At 42.6% G+C, this 26,840-nt stretch overlaps 1 protein-coding gene across 3 annotated transcripts in view; it reads right to left on the reverse strand.

Annotated features, from left to right (window-relative positions):
• The window catches only part of FAM120B (family with sequence similarity 120B), a 213,801-nt gene that overhangs the window by 164,660 nt on the left and 22,301 nt on the right, over positions 1-26,840 (reverse strand). For all 3 annotated transcript variants that reach the window (XM_030195955.1, XM_030195956.1, XM_030195954.1), the window contains exons 3-4: positions 10,021-10,201; positions 3,875-3,976 (exon numbers count right to left, since the gene is read on the reverse strand). In XM_030195955.1, coding sequence (XP_030051815.1) covers positions 3,875-3,976; positions 10,021-10,201 — 283 coding nt within the window. The remainder of the gene's footprint in view (positions 1-3,874; positions 3,977-10,020; positions 10,202-26,840) is intronic.

Raw genomic sequence — 26,840 nt, forward strand, 5'->3', positions numbered from 1 at the left:
CCAAAAAAATCCACCACAAAGAGGCTGCGACACTGCTCCCCCATGGCAGGCACTACACTGTTCCATACTGAGTTTGCAACTGTTGCAATGGGAGCAGCACGCCGAGAGCCCAAAGGGCACATCCGTGCTCTTATGGCTCGCTGCGTCCCAACCAGCACCTACTACCCCAAAGGGACCACTAGTAGTGCAATTTGCCCATCTATAAACAGTCTCCATCCCAAGCATTGTTCCTACCATGAGAGAAGAAGTGTTGCAGGCTCCAGATGTGCTACGTGCAGAATCACCCTCCTGCTGCTCCAAGTCACAACAGACCCATCAGAACCCCAATCCCACAATCTTACCTCTCTTAACCCTTACTTGAATCTTCTTTTTTTTATGTATTTATTTATGAGCAGAGAGGGAGAAAAGAGGAGACAGATGGTAGACAGTCATGCAGTCCAAGTCAGGGAGGGTGTGGGGAAGGACCTGGGCTGCTCCAGGTGTCCAACTAACCTGTAAGGTGCCCTGGAAGGATCCTTGATGTTTTCCTTCTGAATTGCTCAACTGGGGTACCAATCAGAAGGTCTAAGGAGCAGTCCCATAGATCAGTGCAGAGTCATATGCAGGGTAAGTCTGTTACCCTGTACTAGACTCAAAGAATACTAGTGAACACTGGTTGCACAGTGCCCTTCACAGTGGCAGGGTTTACAAGACACTGTTCTCTGTCTTTATCTGCCAGTTGGCTGACATAAATCACTCGGCAACAAAAAGGAAATGTAGTTAAAATTATTATAACGGCAGGATGAGGAAGTGACATCACCACTCCATATGGCAGCTCCTGAGCTCCTTCTTAGCCAAACAAAAATTGGCTAGCATTCCAAACCACATCTCAGAGACATTTATAGTACTGTTCTAACAGGAAAGGAAGAGGGTAAGGCCGCGCTGCACCATACTTCCCCAGGACCGGACTCTGCCTCAGATTCAGAATCTTTATTGTCCACAGCTGAACAAAGCAGTTCCAAAACTATCCGAAGGTTTTGTCTGCGGGAAGACATTTTGGAAAAATTGACTGCGTGCATTATGACCTGTGAAACTTGGATGCTAGAGTAGAAGATCTTGAGGCTCATGCAGATAAGTGTGCTGAAACACTTGTGGGAATGTGTGCCCACGTAGATTACTTTCAAACTAAATATGATGACATGTTCCTTAAACTACATGACTTAGAAAATAAGGGGTGGCGTAAACATTTGAAATGTCGAGGTATACACAAATCGGATGGCCAAGAGGATGTTGCAAAAATAGTGCAGACTTTGTGTCCCCAGATCTTTGATAGTGAAGGGTAAATGGACCCGATCAAACTTGAGCAAGCGCACTGCTCAAATCAGCTGAGAGTCCAGGGGCCTTTAGGCGCTGGAGGTTGAATCATTTAACTACCTGGGAACAACTATTTGATGATGCTGATTTGCTATCTTTTGAAGAGCAAGCTTGGGATTATCGGTTACTATGACAAGATCATTACGCTTACTTGCACCTAGCACATTTTTTAACCTCAAATACAATAAAACCTGGGTCACTAGAGAGAACTCTTTTTTTAGGTGATCATTGTGAAGATTTTCATAATACAGAAATCAATTTACACTGTTACCTTAAGGATAGGGTGCCTCTTAATTTTTCACATAGATCTATAATACATGGAAGGGTAAACTGGGCACCCGATATGAGGAGCCTGATTGGAAGGCAATGGAGGCAGTGTTTTTCCATTTGTCCAGGGTTGTCAACTTGCAGGAGAATTGAATTAAAATTATGTATTAGAGGTATCTCAACCCAGCTAGGTTTCATCGCATTTTTCTATCTATTTCATCACTATGATGGAGGAAATGTGGTGGGCAGGACATCATGGGCCACGATGGGCGCTAAGTGGTGCAGTACAAAGTTCAGATTTGGCTCAGGGTCACGGTGCCTTGGGATCCAGGCATATACTTGCATAACAGACCAGTTCCAGGTGTGCTTCAATATCAACAGCACCTCATTCAGCACCATTTTAACATAGCTTGCCTGACGTTGGAAACAGCCTAGACGATGAAGGGTGTTCTGCCTGTTTGTAAATAGATCACTAAGTTTTGGTACATTTTGAACATTGAAGAACTCAAGGCTCAGAACAACAAGACTCTGACCAAGTGAGAACAAATTTGGGGGCCCTTTCTTATTGCTCTTAAGGGAACATTATGGTTATTTACAATTTTACTGTTACATAATTCAGTGGACCTGATATTTTCCTTATTCTGTATTGTTTTGCAAGTGGAGGGGAGGGGGGTTTATTTATTGGGGAAGGAGGGGAAATACAGAAATTCCCTTAAAAATTGGGGATATATGTTTACGATTATACTTTTGAGAAGCTATTTGTTGTATAAGGAGAGTGCTATGTTCCAATGATTTTATTTGCATTGCTTGTTCCTGTGTTATCAGTTTTAGCTTTAACAAAAAGACCTCTGATAATGAAAAAAACTTTACTAAAATGATAAATTAGTCTAGAGTAAAAAAAAAAAAAGCCGTGACTATACTTTATGTTCTGCATTAAAAATTCTGAAAGCACCTGAAAGATTCTGAATCTTTTCCAACGTACCCACTCTTCCTGTTTTCCTTCAGTTCCACAGATGGTAAAAAACTACCTTGCCGAACCCATAACTTCTGAGACTTGTCGGAAGGTGCTGCAACATTGGCATCCCTTTATCAGACTTGAGAGTAATTCTATAAATGGCATTAAAGGTTAGGCTCCAAAAAACTGGGCATTAAGCTAGTACTCTATAACAGCAGGGTTTGTGCACCAAATTGGTTATAGAATACTAGCACAAGTCCGCAGTTACTTGTCAAACTTTAGGCACGACCACTTATGCCATCTCTATGGTTGGCGTAAATAGTGGCACCTAAATGCAACAGTTGGGCACATAAATCCAACTATTCTATAAAGCGTGGACAAGAATAATCAGAATACCCCGACACGCCAATACACCTCATATGGTAACACCCCCGTTGCATTAGCATGCAACCAAAGTTAGGTGCACTTTGGCCGATATTCAGTCAGTGGTGGTCTGCGTTTAAAATAAACACTGTCGCCTGCTAAATTAGCTCTGGATATTCAGCGCCAGGCCATGTCCATGAACCAGCACTGAATATCCGGGGCTAAATTTTTTTTACATGCTGGCTGCTAGAGCTTAATTGGGTCCCGACTGATATTCAGCCAGGAACCATAAAAGACACCTATGCATGACCCAGCTAAATACTGGCCAGCTCCCATTTAAGAGATGCAGGTGCTGTCTGATGTCCTCTCTTCCCCCCAATACAAGATGAAGCCCCTCTCGGATCTCTCTTCCCAGCTCCCCCCCCCCCCCACTCACAATAGCATCACCCTGGGCCTAACTAAAGTCCCTGGTGGTCCACAGTGGGGGCAGGAGTGAACCCCACTTGCTCCTACCCCTAGCAACTGCTTATCGAAAATGGCTGCCTTGACTTCTCGCAGCAGCCTCGCAGTACTCCAAAGTACCATAAAGCTGCAGCGACAGTTTGCAGCTGCCATTTTCAAGCGTTAGAGGCAGTAGCAAACGGGGTTCACTGCTGCCCCCACTGAATCACCAGGGACTTTAGGTAGGCCCAGGGGGCACTACTGAGAGGGTGTGTGTGTGTGGCGGGGGGGGGGGGGGGGGGGGGAGTTCTTATAGACCTGGAGGGGAGCTGGGAGGGGATAAAGCAATTCTTTATTTTCACATTGCCCAATCAAAAGAGAGTGTTCCTGATTTGAAAAAATAAATTTACAAACTGTGATATGCTGAACCCCTAGTTGTCTATTTGTGCTACACCTTTTATTACAGCGATTATTTTTTTGGTGAACTTGGTCTACCTGGTATGTCTAGGTCCACAGCTTGTATGATATCTGGCTGCGTCAGTGGATTCCCAGGGTAAACATACCACTCTTTCACTGTAGGGCAGGCCCCTGAACTGTCTAAGAAACAGAAAAGTGAATTTAAAAAAACAGTTGTATGCATTTGTTTTTCAGCATCTAGTTAGAAATGTCAACAATTTAGTCATAGCTGTACAAGGGCATAAACAACTTCTTACAAATAATCATATATTTATCCATCTAAATGTATTATTTGTCTACCTGAATCCAAAAGGTTCCATTCAAGGTGGTATACAATTAAAATCATATAAAACATCATTTCAAAAATACATTAAAAACATATAGGCACTAACTTACACTAAACACTAAAGAGATTCAATACTTACATTCTATTGTGGCAAGAATGAATTGTCACAATATTCTTGCTATAGTACACCTACAACTATAGCTGTGGAAGAAACAATCTTGAGCATGTTTATGTTTGATAGTACATCTTGAAGGTCCACTTGTAGCCATACCTGGGACTGCTAAATGTGTACCCGACAGACAGTTGTAACTTCAGAGAGATAACTACAACTGATGCCTTACAGACCTATAAGCAAAATCACCTTAGAAACCATTATAACTAGAGTACCACATGTGCCATCAGAAATGCTGCGTTATACAGCTAGCTTCTGGAAGAAGACACACAGAGACCGATATTTAGATTGCGGCAGGTAGCCAGGCTGCCTTCCAAAGTCAGTGCTGAGCCCGCATATTCACTTCTGGGCTGTTTCTGGTGACTGGCCGGTTTAAGCATTACTGGCTAAGCTGATATTCAGCGCTGGCTGGTTATGTTTAAACCAGCCAAAGATATCCCCTGCTATTCTGGCGGCAAAAATCGCAATGGAGTGGAGGAGTGGCCTAGTGGTTAGGGTGGTGGACTTTGGTCCTGGGGAACTGAGGAACTGAGTTCGATTCCCACTTCAGGCACAGGCAGCTTCTTGTGACTCTGGGCAAGTCACTTAATCCTCCATTGCCCCATGTAAGCCGCATTGAGCCTGCCATGAGTGGGAAAGTGAGGGGTACAAATGTAACAAAAATAACAAAAATAAAAATAATGAAAATCAGCTGATAGCCGGTTATATCTGACAATATAACTGGCTATCTGCTACTTGCTAGCTAGGAATATTCAGCAGGAGAAAGCTGGCTATCTCCTCCTGAATATTGTCAGATACCCGGCTAAGTACCATTTACCTGGCCAGGTGCTTTTCCTGGCTGGTTAAATGATTTTGAATATTGAGGGAACAGTCTTCTCCAGTAGCTGCAGAGCTGCAGAAATGGGTATGAGAGCAGAAGAACACATTTCATGGTAGCAATGGAGCAAACGTGCATGCTGCAGGTAAGCAAATTAGAAGAGCACTCTAAAGCCATTGCTGAGAAGAAAAGGAATTGCTGAGGGAGGGTTAATAAGGTGGGATCCAAGATAAATGGGGAAAGGGATTATTTTTGAAAACACATTGGCTCCAGAAGTAAGAGAAGTGATCTGGAACAAGCAAGGTAGGTATCTTTTGCTTAAGGTAGTTCTGGAACAGTTAATCTACACATCGGTTAATGTCTATGCCTCTAATACACCTCTTACAGGATAGGGCAGAAGGTTACATTATTATCAGGGGAAATGTCAACTTGGCATTTAATACAATACTGGATAATTCAGCATTTGGAGTTAGATATGGTAAAGCCAACAGAAAGAAATTACAATCCTTGTTGCATACATGGGATCTAATAGATGTTTGGAGACTTCATTAATGTAATGAAAGGGATTGTACCCACTATTTGAGGGTTCATGCTTCCTATTCTAGAACAGATATCAGCCTAGTGGGAAAAGATAATTTGCCATTGGTACAAGACACATCTATAGAGATGCAGGTCTGGTCTGACCATGCCCCAGTGATTATGTCTCTTTTTGTTGACAGAAACTAGCCATGATCAGCTATATTGGAGGTTTAATGACCCAAAAATGTGGGAGAAACAGAGAAAGAACTGCAGGAGTATTAATGATTTAGATGAAATAGGACTTGAAACATTCTAGGAGTGTCTGAAGACTGTACTAAGAGGCAAAATCATAGCCCTAGAAGCCTTCAGATGCAAAGATGGAGGGGGGAAAAAAGTGATCTTTTGGCAAGAACTCCAACAGTTGGAAAAGCTAAATAAAGGGGGGGGGGGGGGGGGTCAGCCTGCACAATTTACTCTCTAATAAGGCTGGAGTTGCTGGATTTGCTGCACAAAATGCGCCAGGGACATTTTGAAAGGGACAATCATATAGGAATAAATTTTGTAAAAAAAAAAAGCCAGCAGACTGAGGAACTGAGTTCGATTCCCAGCACAGGCAGCTCCTTGTGACTCTGGGCAAGTCACTTAACCCTCCATTGCCCCTTGTAAGCCACATTGAGCCTGCCATGAGTGGGAAAGTGCGGGGTACAAATGTAACAACAAAAAAAAAATTATATAGCAGAAGTTAAGGATGCTCAAGGACAATCCAGTGGAATGAATGCACAGCTTGCCCAGGCATTCCTGAAATTCTATCAAATGTATACCCCAGATGTAGAGGTGAACTTGCAGTATGTAGATATCTATTTGGACCAAGCACAGATGTCTGTGTTAACACAAGCTGAAACTGATCAACCATCCCAACTCATAACAGAGGAAGAAATCCTATGGGCAATTAAAGATCTGCCCCATGGAAAGGCCCCAGGTTTAGACGGGTTTACCAGAAAATTCTATGCGCTTCTGTAACTATCTGGCATGACCCTTAACAAAATGCTTAACAGTTTAGAAGAGGGAGCAGAATTGCCGCATTCTTGGCATTTTCTGGAGGTAATAGTGATTTTAAAACTGGGAAAGGATCCCACAAGTTGCAGTTCCCATCGTCCCATATCTTTGCTAGGCATGGACTATAAAACATTCACTAAGATTTTGGCTAAGCATTTGCAGAATTACATGTCCCAGTTGGTGCAGGACAATCAGGCAGGATTCATAGAGGGTCGACAAACTTCTGACATTAAGTTTTAAATCTCATCTGGAACATGAGAACTCACCATCACCTTGCATTTATTATGAGAATTGATGCAGAAAAGGCCTTCGATAGGGTCCTCGGGCCATATTTACTAAGGACTTTAGCGAAGGTTGGAATACAGGGGCGCTTTATGTCATGGGTTAAACAATCTATACAAAACCCCTAGCTTGTCTTCAAATCAATGGAGCCTACATAGAGAGCTATGAATTAGCAAGAGGGATTTTTTTTTTTGTTACATTTGTACCCCGCGCTTTCCCACTCATGGCAGGCTCAATGCGGCTTACATGGGGCAATGGAGGGTTAAGTGACTTGCCCAGAGTCACAAGGAGCTGCCTGTACCTGAAGTGGGAATCGAACCTCAGTTCCCCAGGACCAAAGTCCACCACCCTAACCACTAGGCCACTCCTCCACTCAGGGATGTGCTTTGTCCCCCCCCTTGTTTGCTCTAGCGATGAAACTCCTGGCTCAGATGGTCTGACAGTGAAGGGATATTGCATGCGGAGATAGACAACATAAGATTCTATTATTTGTAGATGATGTATTATTTACCCTCACAGACCCACAAGAATCACTGCCTTAGGTGCTAAAAATCTTAGAGGACTATGGGAGGATATCAGGATTTAAAGTTAATATGACTAAGTTTCAGCTGCTAAATGTATCATTAATATCAAATGTTAGGGCATTGCTAAAAAATATAAAAAAAGTTTAAATGGGCTACAAAATCCCTGAGATATTTGGGAGTGAACCTTACTGTAGACCTTTATGGGAAAAACTAGATAGATGGTGGGACCTTAATGTCACTTGGCTGGGGAGGATGCATGCTATAAAGATGATAGTTCTCCCGAATTTGCTTTTATCTGTTTACTGTCCTTCCAATTCCACTTACAAAAAAGTTTTTCCAATTGTTACACCATAATGACTTCCAATATATCTGGAAACAAAAGTCATCGCGGGTACGGCAGGAGGTACTCTTTCTATCCAGGATGAGAGGTGGCATAGTGGTACCAAATTTTAAATTTTATTATAGAGCAGCCCAGCTTAAAATGCTGTTGGGTTGGCAGAGGGATAGAAATAAAAGTTGGGTTAGACTGGAGCACTCTCTATTTGGGGACTTGCCACTTTGGGTGATATCATGGCTACCACAGATAGAATCTAGGGTACTGCTGTCCAAGACCAACCCTATTATGAGACTTACTTTAGGCTTATTGTTCACTACATGAGAAAAGCTCTTAAAAGGTAGCAGACATTTTAGTTCTACATCCATTCAATATACAGAAGGCTTTGCCCCTGGTATAATGGATCCCACTTATAAAACTTGGGAGGGTAGGGGCCTCAGCACTCTGGGTTAAATGATAAAGGATGACAATCTCGTAGAGTTTAAGGAACTGGTTGAGGAGTACTGGCTACTACACAAAGACCACTTCCAATATAGGCAGATTTATGATTTTATTAAGAGGAGAGCTCTTCAAGAATTGTTGCTGGAAGAAACCCTGTTGAAAATAGCTCTGAATGGGAGCAATGGGCGACGGGGTATATTTAGATTCTATAGAGCTTTACTGATACAAGAGACGCCCCCTATAAAAATATATCACCAAATGGGAGGAAGCCCTTGATTGTCACTATAAAACTAAAGAATGGGAAAAAAAATAATTCAAGGATTACTAAAGATATCAATAGCAAATAGTATGATAGAAAATGGGTATAAAATGTTTTATCAGTGGTATATACACCAACCCCCACCCCAGCGACATGGGGGCTGGAGGTCCACTGGACCGCGCCCCCCCCCCAATGATCCCCCCCCCTAGGTTCAGGGAGGGCTAGAAATCCAGTGGATCTCCAGCCCCCCAACCCCCCAGCAAAGGGTCCCTGGTGGTCCAGTGATCAATCCGTCCCCTCTCCATGCCTACCCACCCCCCTCCCTACCCCCTACCTTGTGAGTTGGAGGTAGCCCTGCCCAGTGCATCCCAGGATACACTGGGCAGGGCTTGGCACCACCATTTTGCGGCGTCGAAGGAAGAGGAGGGAGGCAGGCTACCTTCCTCCTCCGACCACAAGGTAGGGGTAGGGAGGGGGGACCGGATTGATCACTGGACCATCAGGGACCCTTTGCTGGGGGGCTGGAGATCTACTGGATTTCTAGCCCTCCTGAACCTAGGGGGGATCATCGGGGGGTGGGGGGGACCGGCAGTCCAGTGGACCTCCAGCCCCCCTGTCGCTGGGGTGGGGGGTGGTCACCCACTGGGCCACCAGGGACTGGGTGTACATGTTGAGGGGAGTTAAGGGGGGGGCTGGAGACCCACCAGATCTCCAGCCCTCCCTGAACCTGGGGGGAAGGGGATCATCGGGGGGACTGGAGGGTCCATCGGACCTCCAGCCCCCGTTGCTCAGGGCAGGGGTAGTTGGGGCCTGGTGGTCCCATGGACCTCCAGCCCCTGTGTTTGACAGGTTTGGGCTTTTGACAGCCCAGACCTGTCAAAGAAGTGCGGGAGGATTGTGCTGAGCACATGCTCAGGCACAATTCTCCCGCACTTCTATCCCATGATCAGCGATAATTGCGTGCTTAAATTTGCATGCAATTATCTCTGATCATTGGTGCGGTAAAGCCCCGCGCTGTTTGGAACAGCGCAGTGTTTTTGATCCCTGCTTGTAAGTGCCTCGACAGACAGTGGCGAGCTCTTCTACCACACAATCCAAGGCCTAGAACATCTTTATAGCGTGCTGCATGCTCCCATATTTGCACATATTTTCAAAGCATGCAATATGCAAACCCATCCTAGCTCACCCCCAGGAATGCCTAGCTCTGTTCATGTAACGTGACAAATGCATAAGCTGTACACACAGCCTACTGGCCTACAAAAGAAGAAACTCAGATATAACTTGTTAGCAGTAATTTGGTAGAGATGGGAGAGTGGTTTGGCCCACCTGGGGTGTCAGTGTGTCATGGTGCCTCTACAGCAGCAGAATTAAGCTGTTGCACAACTGCATGATTGCAGAGAGATGGATGACTGCGTCACTGGAGGAGGATCCTCTGGACAGTCAGGGGCACTGTTAAGCCTGGTCATAAACTACTGGTAAATAAGGTAGCCCTTACCTTTCTCAGTTCCCAGCAGCAGCGCATAAATATGCTGACGAAGAGGACAGTAAATCAGGGCTTGACTGGAGAGCCCTGAATCGTCTTCATCTTCCAATGTGTTACTACATTCGGTCTCTCTTTTACAAAGGATATTGCATATCATGAAATTTTCACCTCTGAAATGTTGCTCCATGGCCATCTGATTTAAAAAAAATAATAAATGTTATTTAGGTCTCTTAAAAATAGCAATGCAAGAAAAATCTTTTTCATGGATTATTGTCATGACAATATTTATGACTGACTATAAAAAGAAAGGCAAAATAGAGGCACATAAAACTACAGAGTAACCAACATACAATTCAGAATGATTAAATATTTTGACACCCACCAGACAGGACTAAACAAAGATCTGGGTTTTCTAGCCCATTCTAAACCATAAAATTCTACTGCTTTGTCACCCTCTTATCACCATGCATATTTCTCTGTCCCTCATCCACCGGCCCTTATATATTAGGTTCTTTAGCAATGAGGACTCCATGATCTCAGGTGGTGAATTCACAGGAGAAGAAACTATAATATTCAGGATTGTAGGTTTTGCATGCCAAAGACCTCTCATGAATTGGATAGAATGGGACACTGGGAAGTCAAAATCTGATCTATAAGGACATGATAGATTAAGAAGGCGCTGGGATGCACTCTGACATGTTGTCTGGAAGTCCCAGCTGATATGTGTAATACTGCCATTGAAGTATGATATTTGGTGGACACTAAAAGGGGTCCTTGCCTTATAATAGACACCTCTTCCATATGAAGGCATAGTATCTTTTTTGTGGGAAGGTTTGGGTTGTTTGTTTGTTTTTTTTGCTACCAAAATATCCTAAATTGGAGATGCAGTCCCAAGGAGTCAACTAGGCACTGCTCAGTTTCAGTGCTATCAGAACCAGGGACTAAAAGCTGAAATGCAAGAGGATGCCCACGTCTTGTTTTATTAAGATTTGAGGAGAAATGGGGGGGGGGGGGGGGGGGTCCACTCCTTCCACACTAACGCAAAGCAAACCAACCAACCAGCCAGCATTTTCATACTGGCAATTAAGCCTATTTGACGCGTACCCCAGTGATGAAACATGTGGTGTAGAGTTTAAAGATCCAGAGACCACTCATGAGGCTCAAGAACCCTGGGTCTGTCCACTAGGTGGTTTGATTTCCTGGGATGTAGGTGGCCTGGATGGTTAGGTGATTCAGGATCACAAAGACCCATATTCGTCTCCTCAAATGCCATAATGCTTCTTGACATTATGAAACAGATCTTGCATCTCCTTGTGTGTTGGCATTACCATCAGACAATCATGGATCAGCACAGACAACCGTGGATAAGAAGGGAATTCACTCATAATGCTAATGATTTAGGTGAAGTCTTTTGGCTTTTGACCAGATATCCTATGTAAGTCGAGGGCCAAGGTGAGCTTCCTAGCTTGTGTTAGAAGCATCCACTAAACGTACACAAAATGATTTTGCTTTGTAAATAGAAGTCCCTGAAGGAGGCTGCCTCCTGTGGTCCACTGCAATAGAATAATTTATAGTGCAGACATTGATAGATTTTGGAAGAAAAAGGCTGGATTTTGGTTTCACTGAAACTGAAGATCCATTGAGGCCTTCCCATTTTGAGATATACAAAAGGACTTATATGCACCACAGAGACCATATGCCCTAACATTTGTAACTACATTCTGACTGTGACTCAAATAAAGCACTGAACTGCTTTGAATAAATGGGACAAATCTCTGTATCCCATCATGGAAAAGATACACTCTGATTTGTTCTGTGTCCAGAAGTGCTTCTATAAAGAAAACCTAGTGAAACTCTTTGAGGAACCCAACAGACTGAAGAAGGTTTCAAGTCATGTTTTCTAAGGGACATGGCCAAATCTGGCACTGCCAAAACCAGTCATCAAGGTATGGAAAATTCAGGAGACCTTGGTAAACACCACTGGTACTGAGGAAAGTCTGAATGGGACGACTCTAAATTGAGCAATGGAAAAAAGACAGTTAGTCAACCTCTGACTCTTCTCTGCCATCTAATTACAGACCTTTATCAAATACTCCTTTTATGGGTATGACTGTAGAAAAAGCTGTTTTATTTGACTTCAACATTTTTTGATAAAATCTAATGTCTTTCATCTGTGACAGTCTGGGTTTCAAGAGAAACAGAGAACAGAGATTAGTCTGATTGTAACGATTAGTGGCATTAGAGAGTACCTGAATCAAGGAGAAGTTGTCATCATTGTCTCACCACATCTTACCTCAGCATTCAATTTAGTTGACCACTATCTAATCTACTACAATATCATCTGAGTGAGTTAGGGATGGGTGACAGTGTTCTACCTTGGTTTGCTTCCTGTATCATTTCTAGAACTTATCAAGTGTGTTAGTAAATAACTGCCTCTCAAACTGTGAATCCCCTTGATTGTGGGGTCTCGGCTCAGTCCTGGCACTTATTCTTTTCAATCTTTTATTTGGGTCCACTGACTATCCTGGTCCAGGGAGTAAGTGGTTTTATTTTGATGATGATATACAGCTGATCTATTACATTAATCCTGCTTCCCTTATCTTCTCCATTTAACCTGTGTCTGGCAAGATAGCACAAAGGCTCAAAACAAACTATTTGAAGATGGATATGAAGAAATGGAGGTCATGTGGGTTACAGTCCGCCTATTTATTCCAGATCTCTCTCCTTTATTATTAGGACAGCCATTAAACCAGTTCTCTTCTCATTTTAGGATGTCATTTGGATTTCAAATTATGGCGTCAATATTAAATCCACAAAAGTCAGCATAAAAAAAAAAAAATGTTAGCCACCGTTGGGGGAGGGAACAGATACTTAGTGCGGGTATCTGGATAATAGCCCATACTACATATCCAGGAATCAGCAATGACCTGCAGTGCTATCTGTTAATGGTGATACTCATCCAGACAGCTAACCAGGTAAAAATTAGGACACCCATTATACTATTTGGTTAGCAGTCTGAATATTACTGCTAACTGGATAACCTCTGGCTCCACTGAAACTCAGCCCTTGGGCCACCCTTGCAATGTCTGGATAGTACTAAGTGCTTCTGAATATCGTGCTTGCTGGAACTTATCTGGTTAGCAGTGCCTCTGAAAAATCAACCATTTTTATTTATTTTGTTAGTTTGAAGCTGTTCAGTTGTTGATTCTATTCTAGTGATCAGCAGATGAGATTATTACAACTCCCTATATAATAAGTTGAAGCTGTCCATGATAAAGAGACTTCAGAACATCCATAATACTGCTATCAAGATCTTGTATTTTGCAAAAAAGTGTGTTCACATTTGGGGCCCTGATTACTAATGTAAACCCCCTAGTGGTGGAGCAGGTAATTACAATAAGTAAGAAATAAATACAGTGCAATCCGCTTAAGTGCAAGGGTCTGGGACCAAAGAAATACATGGAGTTAACCAGAACGTGCACTTAACCGTTGTGACCCAAAGAAGCTTGACATCTGATAAACATATGTACAGTACTGTTTATTAGACATACAGTATACAGTCTCCGTTAACTGACGTTAGGCTTACTTGAAGTAATCAGTCATAGTCCTCTGTACACTCTTGTGTCTGTGAGTTCCATAGACTACGTCTGCCAGACAGTAAAAACTGTCATTGCACTGACATCCAGTGGCCTCCATATAGGCCCGCAGGGTGTTGAGACTCTCCAGCGCTCTTGCAAAAGTGACAGGAGGTTGTTGAATTTTGTCAGCATGTACCTCGCTGCTCATTTCATCATCTGTTTCATCATCAGCCGTTGCCTGCATGTAGGCGCATACCTGGACATCAGTGCTGTCGTCAGCTGTTTGTAGATTGTAATCAACAGCTACGTAGTGATGAACCTCCTCTTCAGTAGCACAGGCTGGGATGTCAATAGCCTGTTCATCTGACGCGTTTGCAACAGCTGCATCTCTTTCGTCCCTCTCCACATCCTTAACAAAGCTTGCCGCTTGTAGCAGTTCACCATGGTTGCCTGTGTAACATGATTCCAGGTTTCTTTCTGCATATGTAGGGATCCAATAGTGATAGATTATGAGCCAGTTCAACAGCACGTTTACCCTTGCCAGTCTGGTCATCCATAATGCTCATCAGACGACGTAGTATAAGAGCCGATAATGTTGTTTGAAATTGGCTATTATGCTCTGATCCATAGGTTGGATCAGAGAGGTAGTGTTTGGTGGCAGGAAGACCACCTTGACGTTAGACAGCCTGACATCATCACTGTGTGCAGCACAATTATCACAAAGCAACAAAATCTGACACTTTTGTGCCCGCATTCTAGTGTCTAATTCTTTAGCCACTGCTTCCAAATTTCCCCAGTCATCCATGAATTTGCGTTAGCCTCATATGACACAGGAAGTCGATTAACATTCTTGAAATAACGGGGCTGTTTGCTCTTTCAATGACGAGGGGTTCCAACTTCTCACTCCCATCCATATTGCAGCAAAGGAGGATCGTCAGTCGGTCCTTCGACGTTTTACCTCCTGTAGTTTTGGCTTGTTTGACTGCAAGTGTTCCATCTGGAATCGCTCACCAGTAGAGACCGTTTTCGCAGCATGAAAATGTCACGAGGTGCAAACTCGTTCAAGATGGTAGGAAGAACTGAAACAACCAATTTTCAGCACCAAAGTCATCAGCGTCTTGTTTTTCACCATGCTGTTTCTTGAATTTTATGTTGTTCCTCCCTTCCATCCAACAGTGGCTTTGAATTCAGTTAGTCCAAGACTTCCAGCTAGCTGATTAGCTTTCTCATAACGCAGTGGACCACTGACAGGAAACTGTCTGCTCCTGACCTGAGAAAACCACCGAAGAGCATCTTCTACTTCTCAGCTTTTCGTTTCTGGTGTAGATTTGTATTGTTTTACCAGCCTTCCAGAAGCTGATCTTTCTGCTTCACGATACGTGAATTTGACTGGGATTGACACCGTATTCTTTAGCAATAGATACTTGATTTTGTTTGTTTTCCAATTTTTTTTAAGAACTTCTATTCGATCAGCCAGTGTTACAGTCTTACAGTTGTGCAGCGATGACGACAACCCCAGTGTACACTCTAACAACATTCTTTCGCTTATTCTGCCTGTGGCAGTTAAAGGGGGAGTAAATTTGAAATCTCGTTGGTTGTCACGTGCCAATCGGCTTCCATATTCCGTGCGTGCGCTTATGCTGAGTCTTTCCTGCAGAGGAGTGGTCTTAAACAATGCATATAAGCGAATCTTTAACTTTTCAGTGGTGCGCTAAACCGAAGTTTGTCCCCATAGAAATTGATGGCGCCAAAAACGGGACCGAATACAGCATGCAGGTTAAACAGAGCATGTGCTTATCCGACATGCACTTAAATGGAGTGCACTGTATATAGGAATGTCACAGTTTCAAATAAGGATCCCAAATAAACTCCACGCAATGTTGGTACCAATTGATAAGGTTTGCTAGTATTAAATAAAATTACTGCAAGGTGTTAAATCCTTTGTGACAAGGTACAAAGGCAATAAGATGTTCAAAACTACAATTACAGTTACAAAGACCCCGACCCCAATTCTGCAATAACATAAAACATCCCAAACATATACACAACCCCAATTATTGTACTCAGATCTGATATATATATATTTTTTTTCTCAATTTGTATGCACACAATAATGTTACCGGTGTATCAAATCTTTGCTAGCATCACTGCTCTCTTGCGTTGGGTACCTTGGTCTTCTCCACATCCACGTCTCCTCGGTTGGCAAGGTCAGCTCACCGGCTCAGGAACTCCAGGATACCGACTTCTCTGACTCAGAAAACTAAAAAAATGAAAATCCTGACTCGCTGTGCTTGTTGTGTGTGCTACCCTCAATCAGTATTTCCTTTGGCAAGGGGACCGTGTGGGCTAACTAAATTCAAATTAAAAAAAGATAAGCAAGGGAAGTTCCTATCTAGCCCTCCTAAAACATGACCCCTTTTCTTTTATTTTTGTTCTACAGCCTCTACTCAAACTGATGGACTGCTAAACTAAACCTCCTAAAGGCAGGCCCTTAACTGCAGGCACTCACAGGGCTTGAGGCTTAGGCTGGGAAGCTCCTTGCCCAGGGCAGGCTCACTTAGATGTGGACCCTTGAAACAGCAGGCTTCTGGCTGGATCCCTCCTGGCAGACACTCACGTTGGCAGACACTCTAAAACATAGTTCCTTTGGAGTTGGGCACTCAGTGGCAAGGGGGGGGTGTCTCTCTCTCTTCCTTGTAGGGCTTCTTCCCTTTCCAGATAAGCTTCTTTACAGGACAGGCAACCACACGACTGGCTTTCTCCTCTCTGAACAGGCAAGCATACACACGTAGGGATGTGCTGGGTGGATTCTCTGGGATTCAGGGTCCTTACTACACTGCTCTCTCTTCAGCTCTGCGCTGCTCCCAACACGTCCCAGCTCTCCAGTGCAGTCCCTCTTCCTCCTCTGCTTCTCTCTCTGCCTGAGAAATGGCTTCTGTGGCTACTGCTATAGGTCCTCTTCTTGGCCCCAGCTCGCCTGTTCCCCTACAGCTTGGCTCCTCTCTTCTGCCCCCGGCTCGCTCTAGACCCCCTTTTTCCTCTTCCTCTGTTCCTGTCTGCTTCAGTGCCCGGACCCTTTCAGGACTCACCAGTTCTCTCTCTTCATCTGGGCTCGTCAGTGGTCCTTCTCTTCCAGCCTGCAGCTCACTCCTGCTTGGACTTGTATCTTCTCCTCCTCCAGCCTGTAGCTGCCTCTCATGTATGAGCTTGCCCTTCTCTGCCCCTGCTTGTGTAACATGATATGAGTTTAATTGTCAGAATTAAATGTGTAGCATAATTATTGATTGGGCTGAATCAGATACAAATATATAACAATATAAAAATACAATTTTTAAAGACTAATTGAACTGCAACAGGGAAACTGATCTGAACTTCAAGCCCCTCTTTCCCCTCCCTTTTCCTAGGAACTTCTGATAGCAGGGCTAGTCAATTACAAACATTTAACAGAGACAAAAGGTACTGGCTTCACAGAGACATAGCTTCCTCTGCCTAAAAGACCTAACCAGGACTAGTAACAAAAGCTGACTGGGTGGATCACCAAGACACCTCTGAAGATCAAACATACAAGGAGACCGAAAGTCTGGAGAAGCCATTGCAGACAAAGGCTTCAGAGGAAACCATAAACAAAACATTTGCCTGTCATCAGATGTATACCTGCCCCCTCCCATCAGCTATCAGACAAGAAGATGCCAGGACATCTGCAGAAAGGAAAGACTAATGTGATCATGTGAATAGACTACATTAACCATAATGCCTTGCAAATTATCCAGTGCAAGCCAGGAAGCAAGTGCTGAGGTTCATGTGATCATATCCTCCTGCAACTTGCAATGTATAAAAGACAGAAGCTGTTCCACAAACACAGTGCTCTTCTTCTGGGATCTGCTGCTCTTGGGACCTACAGCTCTACCCTTCTCTCCTGTGACCATGTGCTCATCACTCAGCTTTGTAACAAAGTTTTTTCTGGAAGTTAATAATTCATATTTAAACCTGCTACCTTCTTTAAGCAAAGATTCTCTGTAAGACTCTTACCTCTCGCTTGCAATTGTATAAATAAACTCCTTTTCACAGCTAAATATATGGTCTGTTCTTTACATATGTTCTTAAACCTGGTAATGCAGGTTAATGTAATCCAAATAAATATACTTAATTCCTTTTATTCATTGCAATCGTGAATCTTGTTGCCTTAAAGGGCAACTGGTGGAGAATTATTCCAACATATATCTTAAACTTATAAATATTAGCTAGTGCTCTAGAGCAATATCCCCAAGTTATAAATTATTTCTTGTTACACTTGCAGCACACTACTACTACTATTTATCATTTCTATAGTGCTACAAGGCATACGCCAGCGCTGTACACCATAAACAAAAAGGACAGTCCCTGCTCAAAGAGCTTACAATCTAGATAAGGCAGGTAAACCACGTGAATTTCATGCTACAAAACGGACTTTTCCCAAAGGAAAAAGGAAAATTCTACTCACCCCAATACCCAAAGATACAAAGAAAAAACGCAAGCAAAATAACAAACTACAGACCAGTAGCATCTATACCACTAATAACCAAAATAACCGAAGGAATGGTAACCAAACAACTCACAAATTACCTCAACAAGTTCTCAATACTGCATGATGCCCAATCAGGATTCCGGTCAAATCATAGCACAGAAACAGTACTAATTACCCTAATGACCAAATTCAAACAAATGATTGCTACCGGCACCAATATACTCCTCTTACAATTTGACATGTCAAGTGCCTTTGATATGGTTGACCACGGAATCCTATTACACATACTTAATATTTTGGCATCGGAGGCAATGTCCTAAACTGGTTCAAGGGGTTCCTAACCTTGCGCTCATATCAAGTCACATCAAATTCAACTACCGTCTGCTGCATGGACACCTGAATGTGGAGTACCGCAGGGATCCTCCCTCTCGCCAACTATTTTCAACCTGATGATGACCCCCTTGCAAAACTTCTATCAAATCACAACCTTAACCCTTACATATATACAGATGATGTAACGATTATATATTCCTTTCAAACAAGACATTAATGAAATCTCCAACGAAATCAACCAAAGTTTACACCTCATGAAGTACCTGGCGATGCATTCCGACTGAAACTGAACGCAGAAAAAAAAACTCAATGCCTCGTACTTACCTCCCAATACAACACAAATAAATTTACCGCTATCAACACACCTAACTAAATCTGCCAATCTCTGAAACTTTAAAAATCCTTGGTGTCACTATTGACCGCCACCCTAACGCTTGAGACTCACGCGAACAACACAACCAAAAAGATGTTCTACTCCATGTGGAAACTGAAAGAATAAGACCATTCTTTCCAAGATCTGTCTTCCGCAGCCTAGTGCAATCACTACGTACTCAGCCATCTGGACTACTGTAACCTCACTATATGCAGGCTGCAAAGAACAAATACTGAGGAAACTTCAAACAGCCCAGAATACAGCAGCCAGACATCTTCGGAAAACCAAAATACGAAAGTGCAAAACCCTTACGTGAGAACTACACTGGCTCCCACTCAAAGAACGTATCACCTTTAAAGTATGCACCTTAGTCCACAAAATCATTCACGGTGAAGCCCCTGCATACATGTCTGATTTAATAGACCCTGCCACCCAGAACGCTAAAAGATCATCCCGAACTTTCCTCATCTCCACTTCCCTAAGTGCAAAGGCATAAAATACAAAGTACTGCATGCATCAACCTTCTCCTATATGAGCACGCAATTCTGGAATACACTACCACGCAACCTGAAAATGACCTACGAATTAACCGACTTCCGCAAACGATTGAAGACTTATCTCTTTGAGAAAATTTATTGCAAGGATCAAAACACATGAAGTCCAAACACACTAATAGAAATGCATCAATAAACTCTCTTCTTTTCACACACTTAAAACTCACCCCACAGATAAAAATGTTATACCCTATGTTCTCTTACTATTGTTCTATCGCCTATCTTTTCCCCATTGTAACATTCATTGTTTCTACGCCCCAAACGATTTTGACTTGACTTTTCTTCCCATAACTCCTCATAATGTAACCCATAATTGTACTGTAACACATTGTACTTCCATCATTCACTATGTATTGTAAGCCACACTGAACCCGCAAATAGGTGGGAAAATGTGGGATACAAATGCAATAAATAATAAACAGACAGAACAATTAAGGGTAAGTGAATAAATAGGTGAGGATAAAGGACAGGGCAGGTAAGAAGTGGTTAGGAGTCAAAAGCAGTGGTAAAGAGGTGGGCTTTAAGTTGGACTTGAAAATGGCAAAAGACGGGCTAGACACACAGGCTCGGGAAGTCTATTCAGGCGTGAGGTGACGCAAGACAAAGGAACAGAATCTAGAATTAGCAGTAGAGGAGAAGGGGATGGATAAGAGAGATTATCTACAGAACGGAGTACCCGAGGGGAGATGTAGGGAGAGACAAGAGTGGAGAGGTACTGGGGAGCAGCAGAGTGAATACATTTATAGGTCAGTAAGAGAAGCTTGAACCTGAATACGGAAACGGATAGGGAGCCAGTGAAGTGACCTTAAGGAGGAGGCTAATGTGAGCATAGCGACTTTGGCGGAAAATGAGTCACGCAGCACAGTTTTGGACTGACCTGAAGAGGAGAGAGATGGCTAAGAGGGAGGCCAGTGAGAAGCAGGTTACAATAATCAAGACAAGAGGTGATAAGAGTGTGGGGATAAGGGTTCTGGGTAGAGTGCTCAGAGATGAAGGGACGGATTTTGCTAATGTTTACAGAAAGAAACGACAGGTTTGGCAATTGTTGAATATAAGCAGAGAAGGAGAGAGAGGAGTCAAAGATGACTCCAAGGTTACGAGCTGATGAGACAGGGAGAATGAGAGTGCCATCCACAGAAATAGAGAAAGGGGGGAGAGGAGAGGTAGGTTTAGGGGGAAGATGAGAAGCTCGGTTTTAGCCATGTTAAGTTTTAGATGACGTTGAGACATTCAGGCAGCGATATCAGATAGGCAGCTGAAACCTTGGCCTGGATGCTGGTTGAGATTTCAGGTGTAGAGAGGTAAATTGGAAGTCATCAGCATAGAGATGGTATTGAAAGCCATGGAATGATATCAGAGAGCCAAGGAAAGAAGTGTAGATGGAGTACAGGAGAGGACCGAGAACAGAACCCTGAGGTACACCAATTGGTAGAGGGATAGAAGTGGAAGAGGAACCACCAGAGTGTACAGTAAAGGTGCGAAGCGAGAGATAGGAGGAGAACCAGGAAAGAACAGAGCCCTGGAATCCAAATGAAGACAGCGTATCAAGAAGTAGGCTGTGATCGACAGTGTCAAAAGCAGCGGATAGATCGAGAAGGGTGAGATAGAATAGAGACCTTTGGATTTGGCCAGGAACAGGTCGTTGGAAACTTTTGCAAGTGCAGTTTCAGTTGAATGAAGAGGGCGAAAGCCAGATTGGAGTGAGTCAAGAACAGCATGAGAAGAGAGAAACCCAAGACAGCAGCGGTGAACGGCGCGTTCAAGTAACTTGGAAAGGAAGGGGAGGAGGGAGATGGGTCGATAGTTGGAAGGACAGGTAGGGTCAAGCAAAGGCTTCTTCAGGAGCGGTGTGACCACAGCATGTTTGAAGGCATTAGGAACAGTCGCAGTGGAAAGAGAGAGACTGAGGATATGATAGATAAAAGGGGTGAGAGTAGGAGAGATGGTGTTCCTGCCTGGATCTGATCTTCTCCTCTCAGAGCATGCTTGCAGCCTCCTCTCTTTGCCCAGGGCTTGCCTTTTTCTTTCCCAAGTTGCCTCTGTGCTTGCTAATCTTTTCTGCTGTTCCACCCCTCCTGTCTCCTGGATTGGCTTGAAAATTTGCACCAATCTATGGGCAGGCTGCTTCTGCCACCTCATTGGTCCAAATTCATGCCCTTAGCGGATCCTGGCTGCTATTGGCCACCTTCCCACACTGCCCCTCAGGCTCCCAGCTCCCCCTGGGGCCTCAGACAGCCAATCAGGAGCCTGTAACATACTTCACTGCACATCCCCACCCCCCCCCCCCCCCCAGTTACAAACTCATAAAATCTAAACACACCTCTGGCATCTATGGGCACCTGAGTTCTTAGTTTTATAACAGTGCTGAAGCATTTTAAAACACTTTAACTAAAAAGTGAGTGCTGTTTCTGGGCTGCCCTGAGCCCTCTGTACCTCCCTGTCCTCTGCAAGATGCCCCCCTCTCTGGGAAAGGAGGGGGCAAGGTAAAGGCTTCTTTTTCTATATTTACACTAAACCACGCTAGCGTTTTTAGCACCCACTAAATGATTAGCACCCTCTAAACACTGTCATCCATAGGAATATATGGATGACTTTAGCATTTAGCATGCGCTAAAACCGCTAGTGCAGCTTAGTAAACAGGGCCCTTAGAGGTAAATTGAAATCAGGGTTTTCAGATTTGGCCAAAACCAAAATCAGCCACACCCTGCGTTCTGAACAGCTCCTTCCATTTTTAGCTTACCTTAGAAGCCCTACTTATCTAGTGGCCTAACAGAGGCAGGAGCGAGCCCCCAGTCACTCCTGCTTCTGTCACCTCCGCTGATAAATTGGCTGCCAAGGGACCTTCAAAAGCACTCTGCGAAACTGCTGCTGAAAGTTGTGGCAGCCATTTGAGATTGGAGTTGGCATAGGCAGGAACAACTGTGATTTGCTCCCGCTATTCTGGCTCCAATCTCAGAATGGCTGCTCCGTTTCTTCTAAGGCAGGTATAAAAATGCACCTAAATGAAACAGACAGGCACCTAGCTGACTGTATTTAATAAAGCATGGCTTAAATAGTCAGAATGCTCATGAACTGCCACGTGCCCCTTCCTTTGCAGTTACACTAGAACACTTAGGTGCCAAGTTATAGACTAGCACCTAAGTGCACTTAGGTGCCTAACTGCTGTTTCATCCCCATTTTAGTGCTTCCATTAATTGAGCACCAAAATTTTATACAAAGCACAGGTAATATCCTCACCTGATAATGCTAAACAGCCAGGAGTCTTATCTTTTTCCATTCTTGAAGGAAAAAAAAAACCTGATCTCCTACAGAAAGTCAGGGTGTGGGTTCCAGAGAAAAACTGACAGTGTTCAACTGGTTCAGTCAAAAGATTATGGTTGTTGGGCTGAACTGTTTCCTGTTTCAGCTTTCATCATTCTCTTTGCCAAGGCCGGTTGAACTAGTCAGATAAATGGAAGGAAGCTCCATTTCCTAAATGAGAAACTTCTAAATGTACTGTCTGAGACTAGAGCAGAGAGATGTTGCAGAGTTATACAATGACAATACTGACCATCTGTTTAACTTTTCACCAAAAATATTATCTCCAGTGCAAGGTGCATCTGGCAACTTACCATAGAACATCTTCGCTTAGTCCTGAAGCATGCAACCAGGCAAGGCACCAAGCTGCAAGAGCTGATGCCAAACTTTAAAAAAGCGGTTTTAAAGACATCATAAGCTGAATAAATCAGGTAGTTTCACACTCATCAGTCTCAAATACATTGAGATTAGTTTAGTTTAAGTATGAGTAGAGAGGTTAGAGGAAATTCCATTATTTTCTGAAGGAAGGAAACTGCACTACATACAATTCATAAGAAATCCTTTGCGAGAGAAAGAAAAATCTGCCAGGGAGCCATGCTAAGTGCTCCATGACCTTAGAGCCCTTCCTTGGCAGCACACTGCATTTTTTTGTTTGCTTTGTTCAGTGCTGATTCACCTTATCAGTTATGTAAAAGCTGTGCTTTACTGAATTCGGGGGGGGGGGGTTAACCTTACTTGTACAGGGTAAGTTATAACAAGGTATTTGGTTAATAGGGCAGGAAGACACACATTTTTATGAGGACACATAGGCTCCAGTATTTATAATATACTAGCTCAAATCACGCAGAAATCACATCTAGATTGAAGTCGAGGAGCAGGTGAAAATATATTTGGGTAGCCCCTCCCTCTGAGGGGAGGAGTCTCTCTTCGGATTAATTCTATAATAGTCCAAGAATGTTTGGACTCAAGAGAAGGAGGTGGTAAATAGTGTCCTTTCTGTGACTTAAGATTTGATGTGGAAGGAAGTTAATCTACTGGATTCTGAGAGATTGTGGCACTCCTTATATACTGATTCAGAAGCACTAATCAGGCAATCTAGCACTCAGTTTTTTTCACGGTCACTTAGTGCTTCTGAATCAGTTTTTTTTCATGGTCACTGGTTAGTTCTTTTTAATGATATCATCATCAGGGTATATGTGATGTCACAGAACAGTATGATGTTTTTAGGTAGTGTTTAATTTTTATTAATTTCTATTGATTCGAGTTGCTATCTATTAGAACATGGAAACCCCTGATTCTTAATTTCTAACAAAACTTACTAAATATAAGTGAATATTAATTTCAATATTTTAGATCATTGAATGTGCATAAGAGATGGCGATGAGGCTAAGCATTGTGAGATTTTATTTTATTTTGCATTTTTTAGGTGGTTGTATGACTACTTTTAGGGGTTCACTTTGCTTTTTACCCCTACTAGGTAGGTGATATTTAGTACGTATGGCATATTTTCAAAGCACTTAGCCTTCCAAAGTTCCATAGGTTTCTATGTAACTTTGGAAGGCTAAGTGCTTTGAAAATATGCCTGATGGTCATTCAGTTATTTTAGTGTTGTATATCTTCACCTATCTGTCTTATGCAGTTCTGTTGATACATATTTTGTGTCGATATTATTATTTTTTGTTGATATCTTGTGTATTGTATTAAAATTATTTTATTGCATGCATATTTAATCTGAATGTTTTAACTGATATTGATTTGATATTACATTTTATATATTATGTTTTAGATTGATCTGTTTTTATCTTATATGATTTATTGTGTTTTTTAGATATGTTTTATTATAAAATATACAATGTGATGTTTTATTCATTAATGATTTTTATTCTGTAGTTTTTTGTACCCCCTGACGTAGCCTGAGGCAAAACGTGGCCACGTCGGTACTTGTAATAAACCACTTCTTCGTTACCCTCCTGTTCCATTTTTTGTCTTTTTGATCTGCTTTTTTCTTTTGGTTTGCACGTAAACCAAGACTCCACCCAAGATTCACCCCCGAAACCTAGACATACTTTTATACAAGGGGTAGTTTTTATAAGTGACATTTATGAGTAGAAAAGGCCTTTATCCAGTTATCCTGTAACTGAACAGCTAAAGAACTTATCTAAACTTCAGCAAACGTATTTCACTTATAGACACCAAATTAACCCCTCTGTTTACTTGCGGCTGTCAGGCGCTAATGCCAACGCTGCCCATTCACTTTGAATGGGCTGCACTGGCATTGCCACGTGGCTTAGTAAACAAGGGGGTAGATGTCCAGGTGTACCAATGTATATGCAATCACGTTCTGTTGCCCTTGGGCCCAATTTCTATAGCTCTCAGTAGTACTACTGAGCAAAAAGATATTTATCTGTGAGTGACTTTTTAGAGACCATCTCATTATTCTAAATGGTATCTATGGGTCCTAACAGTGTTAAGTTAGCAGAAATGCAATTTGCACACTTGACAACTTTGCAGCACGGCACTGACAGAGAAAATTGTGCAGACTATTTAATAACGTAATTAAGAAACCTAGAACCAATATTCATATTAATTAGAAGGTGATATCTTCAGTATAAAATGGTCTACCTTAGAAAGGTTCCACTACAGACACAGGGGGTGATTTTATAAAGGGGTTTCTATATATAATGTCTATTTTACACATACGAAAGGCCTTTTCTAAAACTGTGAGGTGGTATACCTATGTACATGCCAACAAGATGGCGCTACTTTTATGTGAGGGCATAGTTTGGGCAGGGCAGCGGTGAAGTTGCAGTGTACACACATTTCATATAATACATGGGCATATAAACAGAATGCATATATACATTTCCATCTGCCTCAGAGCTGGTGTAAACATGTGCATCACTAATTGCACACTACTAGAGCTAGATCCGAGAACATAGCTTACAAAAGGCACATAGATGCCTATGTTGTCTTTGTAAAGTAGGCTACACCTTTCTGGAATTCTGACATAGGCATCCTGTTATAAAATGAGGCCTTAAAGTAATTTTCAGAAGCAATTCTGCAGGAAAAGCAGTGCTGTACGTGAAGAAATAGACTTGTATAAAGCTTTGCACCTGCTATGAAAGTAAATTTATGCACATAGAGCCTATACAAGTACAAGCTTATCTGGAGTGCACAATGGTGTTTCCCAGAGGCGGGATTGGAGAGGTTTGCATTTACACACATACTTTTGAAAGTATGCTTATGTACATGTAAACTCACCCAGAAATGTTATGTGCATTAGAGAGCATGTGAAAATATTAACCTCCGGATTCTATCAAGCTGTACGCCCAAATTTCTAATGCCCAAATTTGGGCACGTAAGTTATAGAATAATGCTAGTTGTGTGCCTAACCTAGGGCCCTGTTACTAAGCCGTGTTGTAGGCGCGCTAGTGTTTTTAGCGTGTGCTAACGTTAGACACATCTATATATTCCTATGGATGTGGCTAAAAAACACTAGTGCCCTTAATTGTTAAATTAGGTACCAATTGGCCTTAAGAAACAATAACAGCCCTTAAGTGGCGGTAATTGATGCTAGTTGGCACTATGTGATTACGCGAGTAACAGCATTAGGTACTATTTTATAAACTTAACGCTTAAATGCTATATTGCGCAAGTACAAAGCGGGCGTGCACATGGGTGGAAAAAGGGCAAGTCTACAATTACACATGTAAGCTATAGAATACTAATCACTTATGCACACAGCTGCCAACTTTAGCCGCTACCATTTCCATGGTGTAAGTGTTCACGCCCCCGATGTACACTCTGTTCTGTGCATACAAAATTGCCCTTTAATTATTCTGTTATAGAATTGGTGCTCAGTGAACACATTTTTTGCACCTAATTTCTGGAACTTTTTCTTGAATCTACTAAGTGCATAAATTCTCAGAAATATTCAAAATGGAAGTATGCAAACGCTTTTGTTTTGAAAATTCACTGATGTGCACACAGAGAAAAGTTTGTGCATATGTGTTATCATGCATAGTTACAGAACCTTGTAAAAGTGTTCACACACTTGTACTTTTTTCCATTTTGCTGTCTAAAAAATACAATTCAAAATGTATTAAAGCAGGAGTCTGTTTCACTGATGTACACATTATACTTTACACTTCAACATACATATCCCCCTGCTTACAAAGCTGTTGCTAGCGGCT

This window comes from Microcaecilia unicolor, chromosome 3 (assembly GCF_901765095.1).
Source record: "Microcaecilia unicolor chromosome 3, aMicUni1.1, whole genome shotgun sequence".
In the NCBI taxonomy this organism is placed as follows: Eukaryota; Metazoa; Chordata; class Amphibia; order Gymnophiona; family Siphonopidae; genus Microcaecilia; species Microcaecilia unicolor.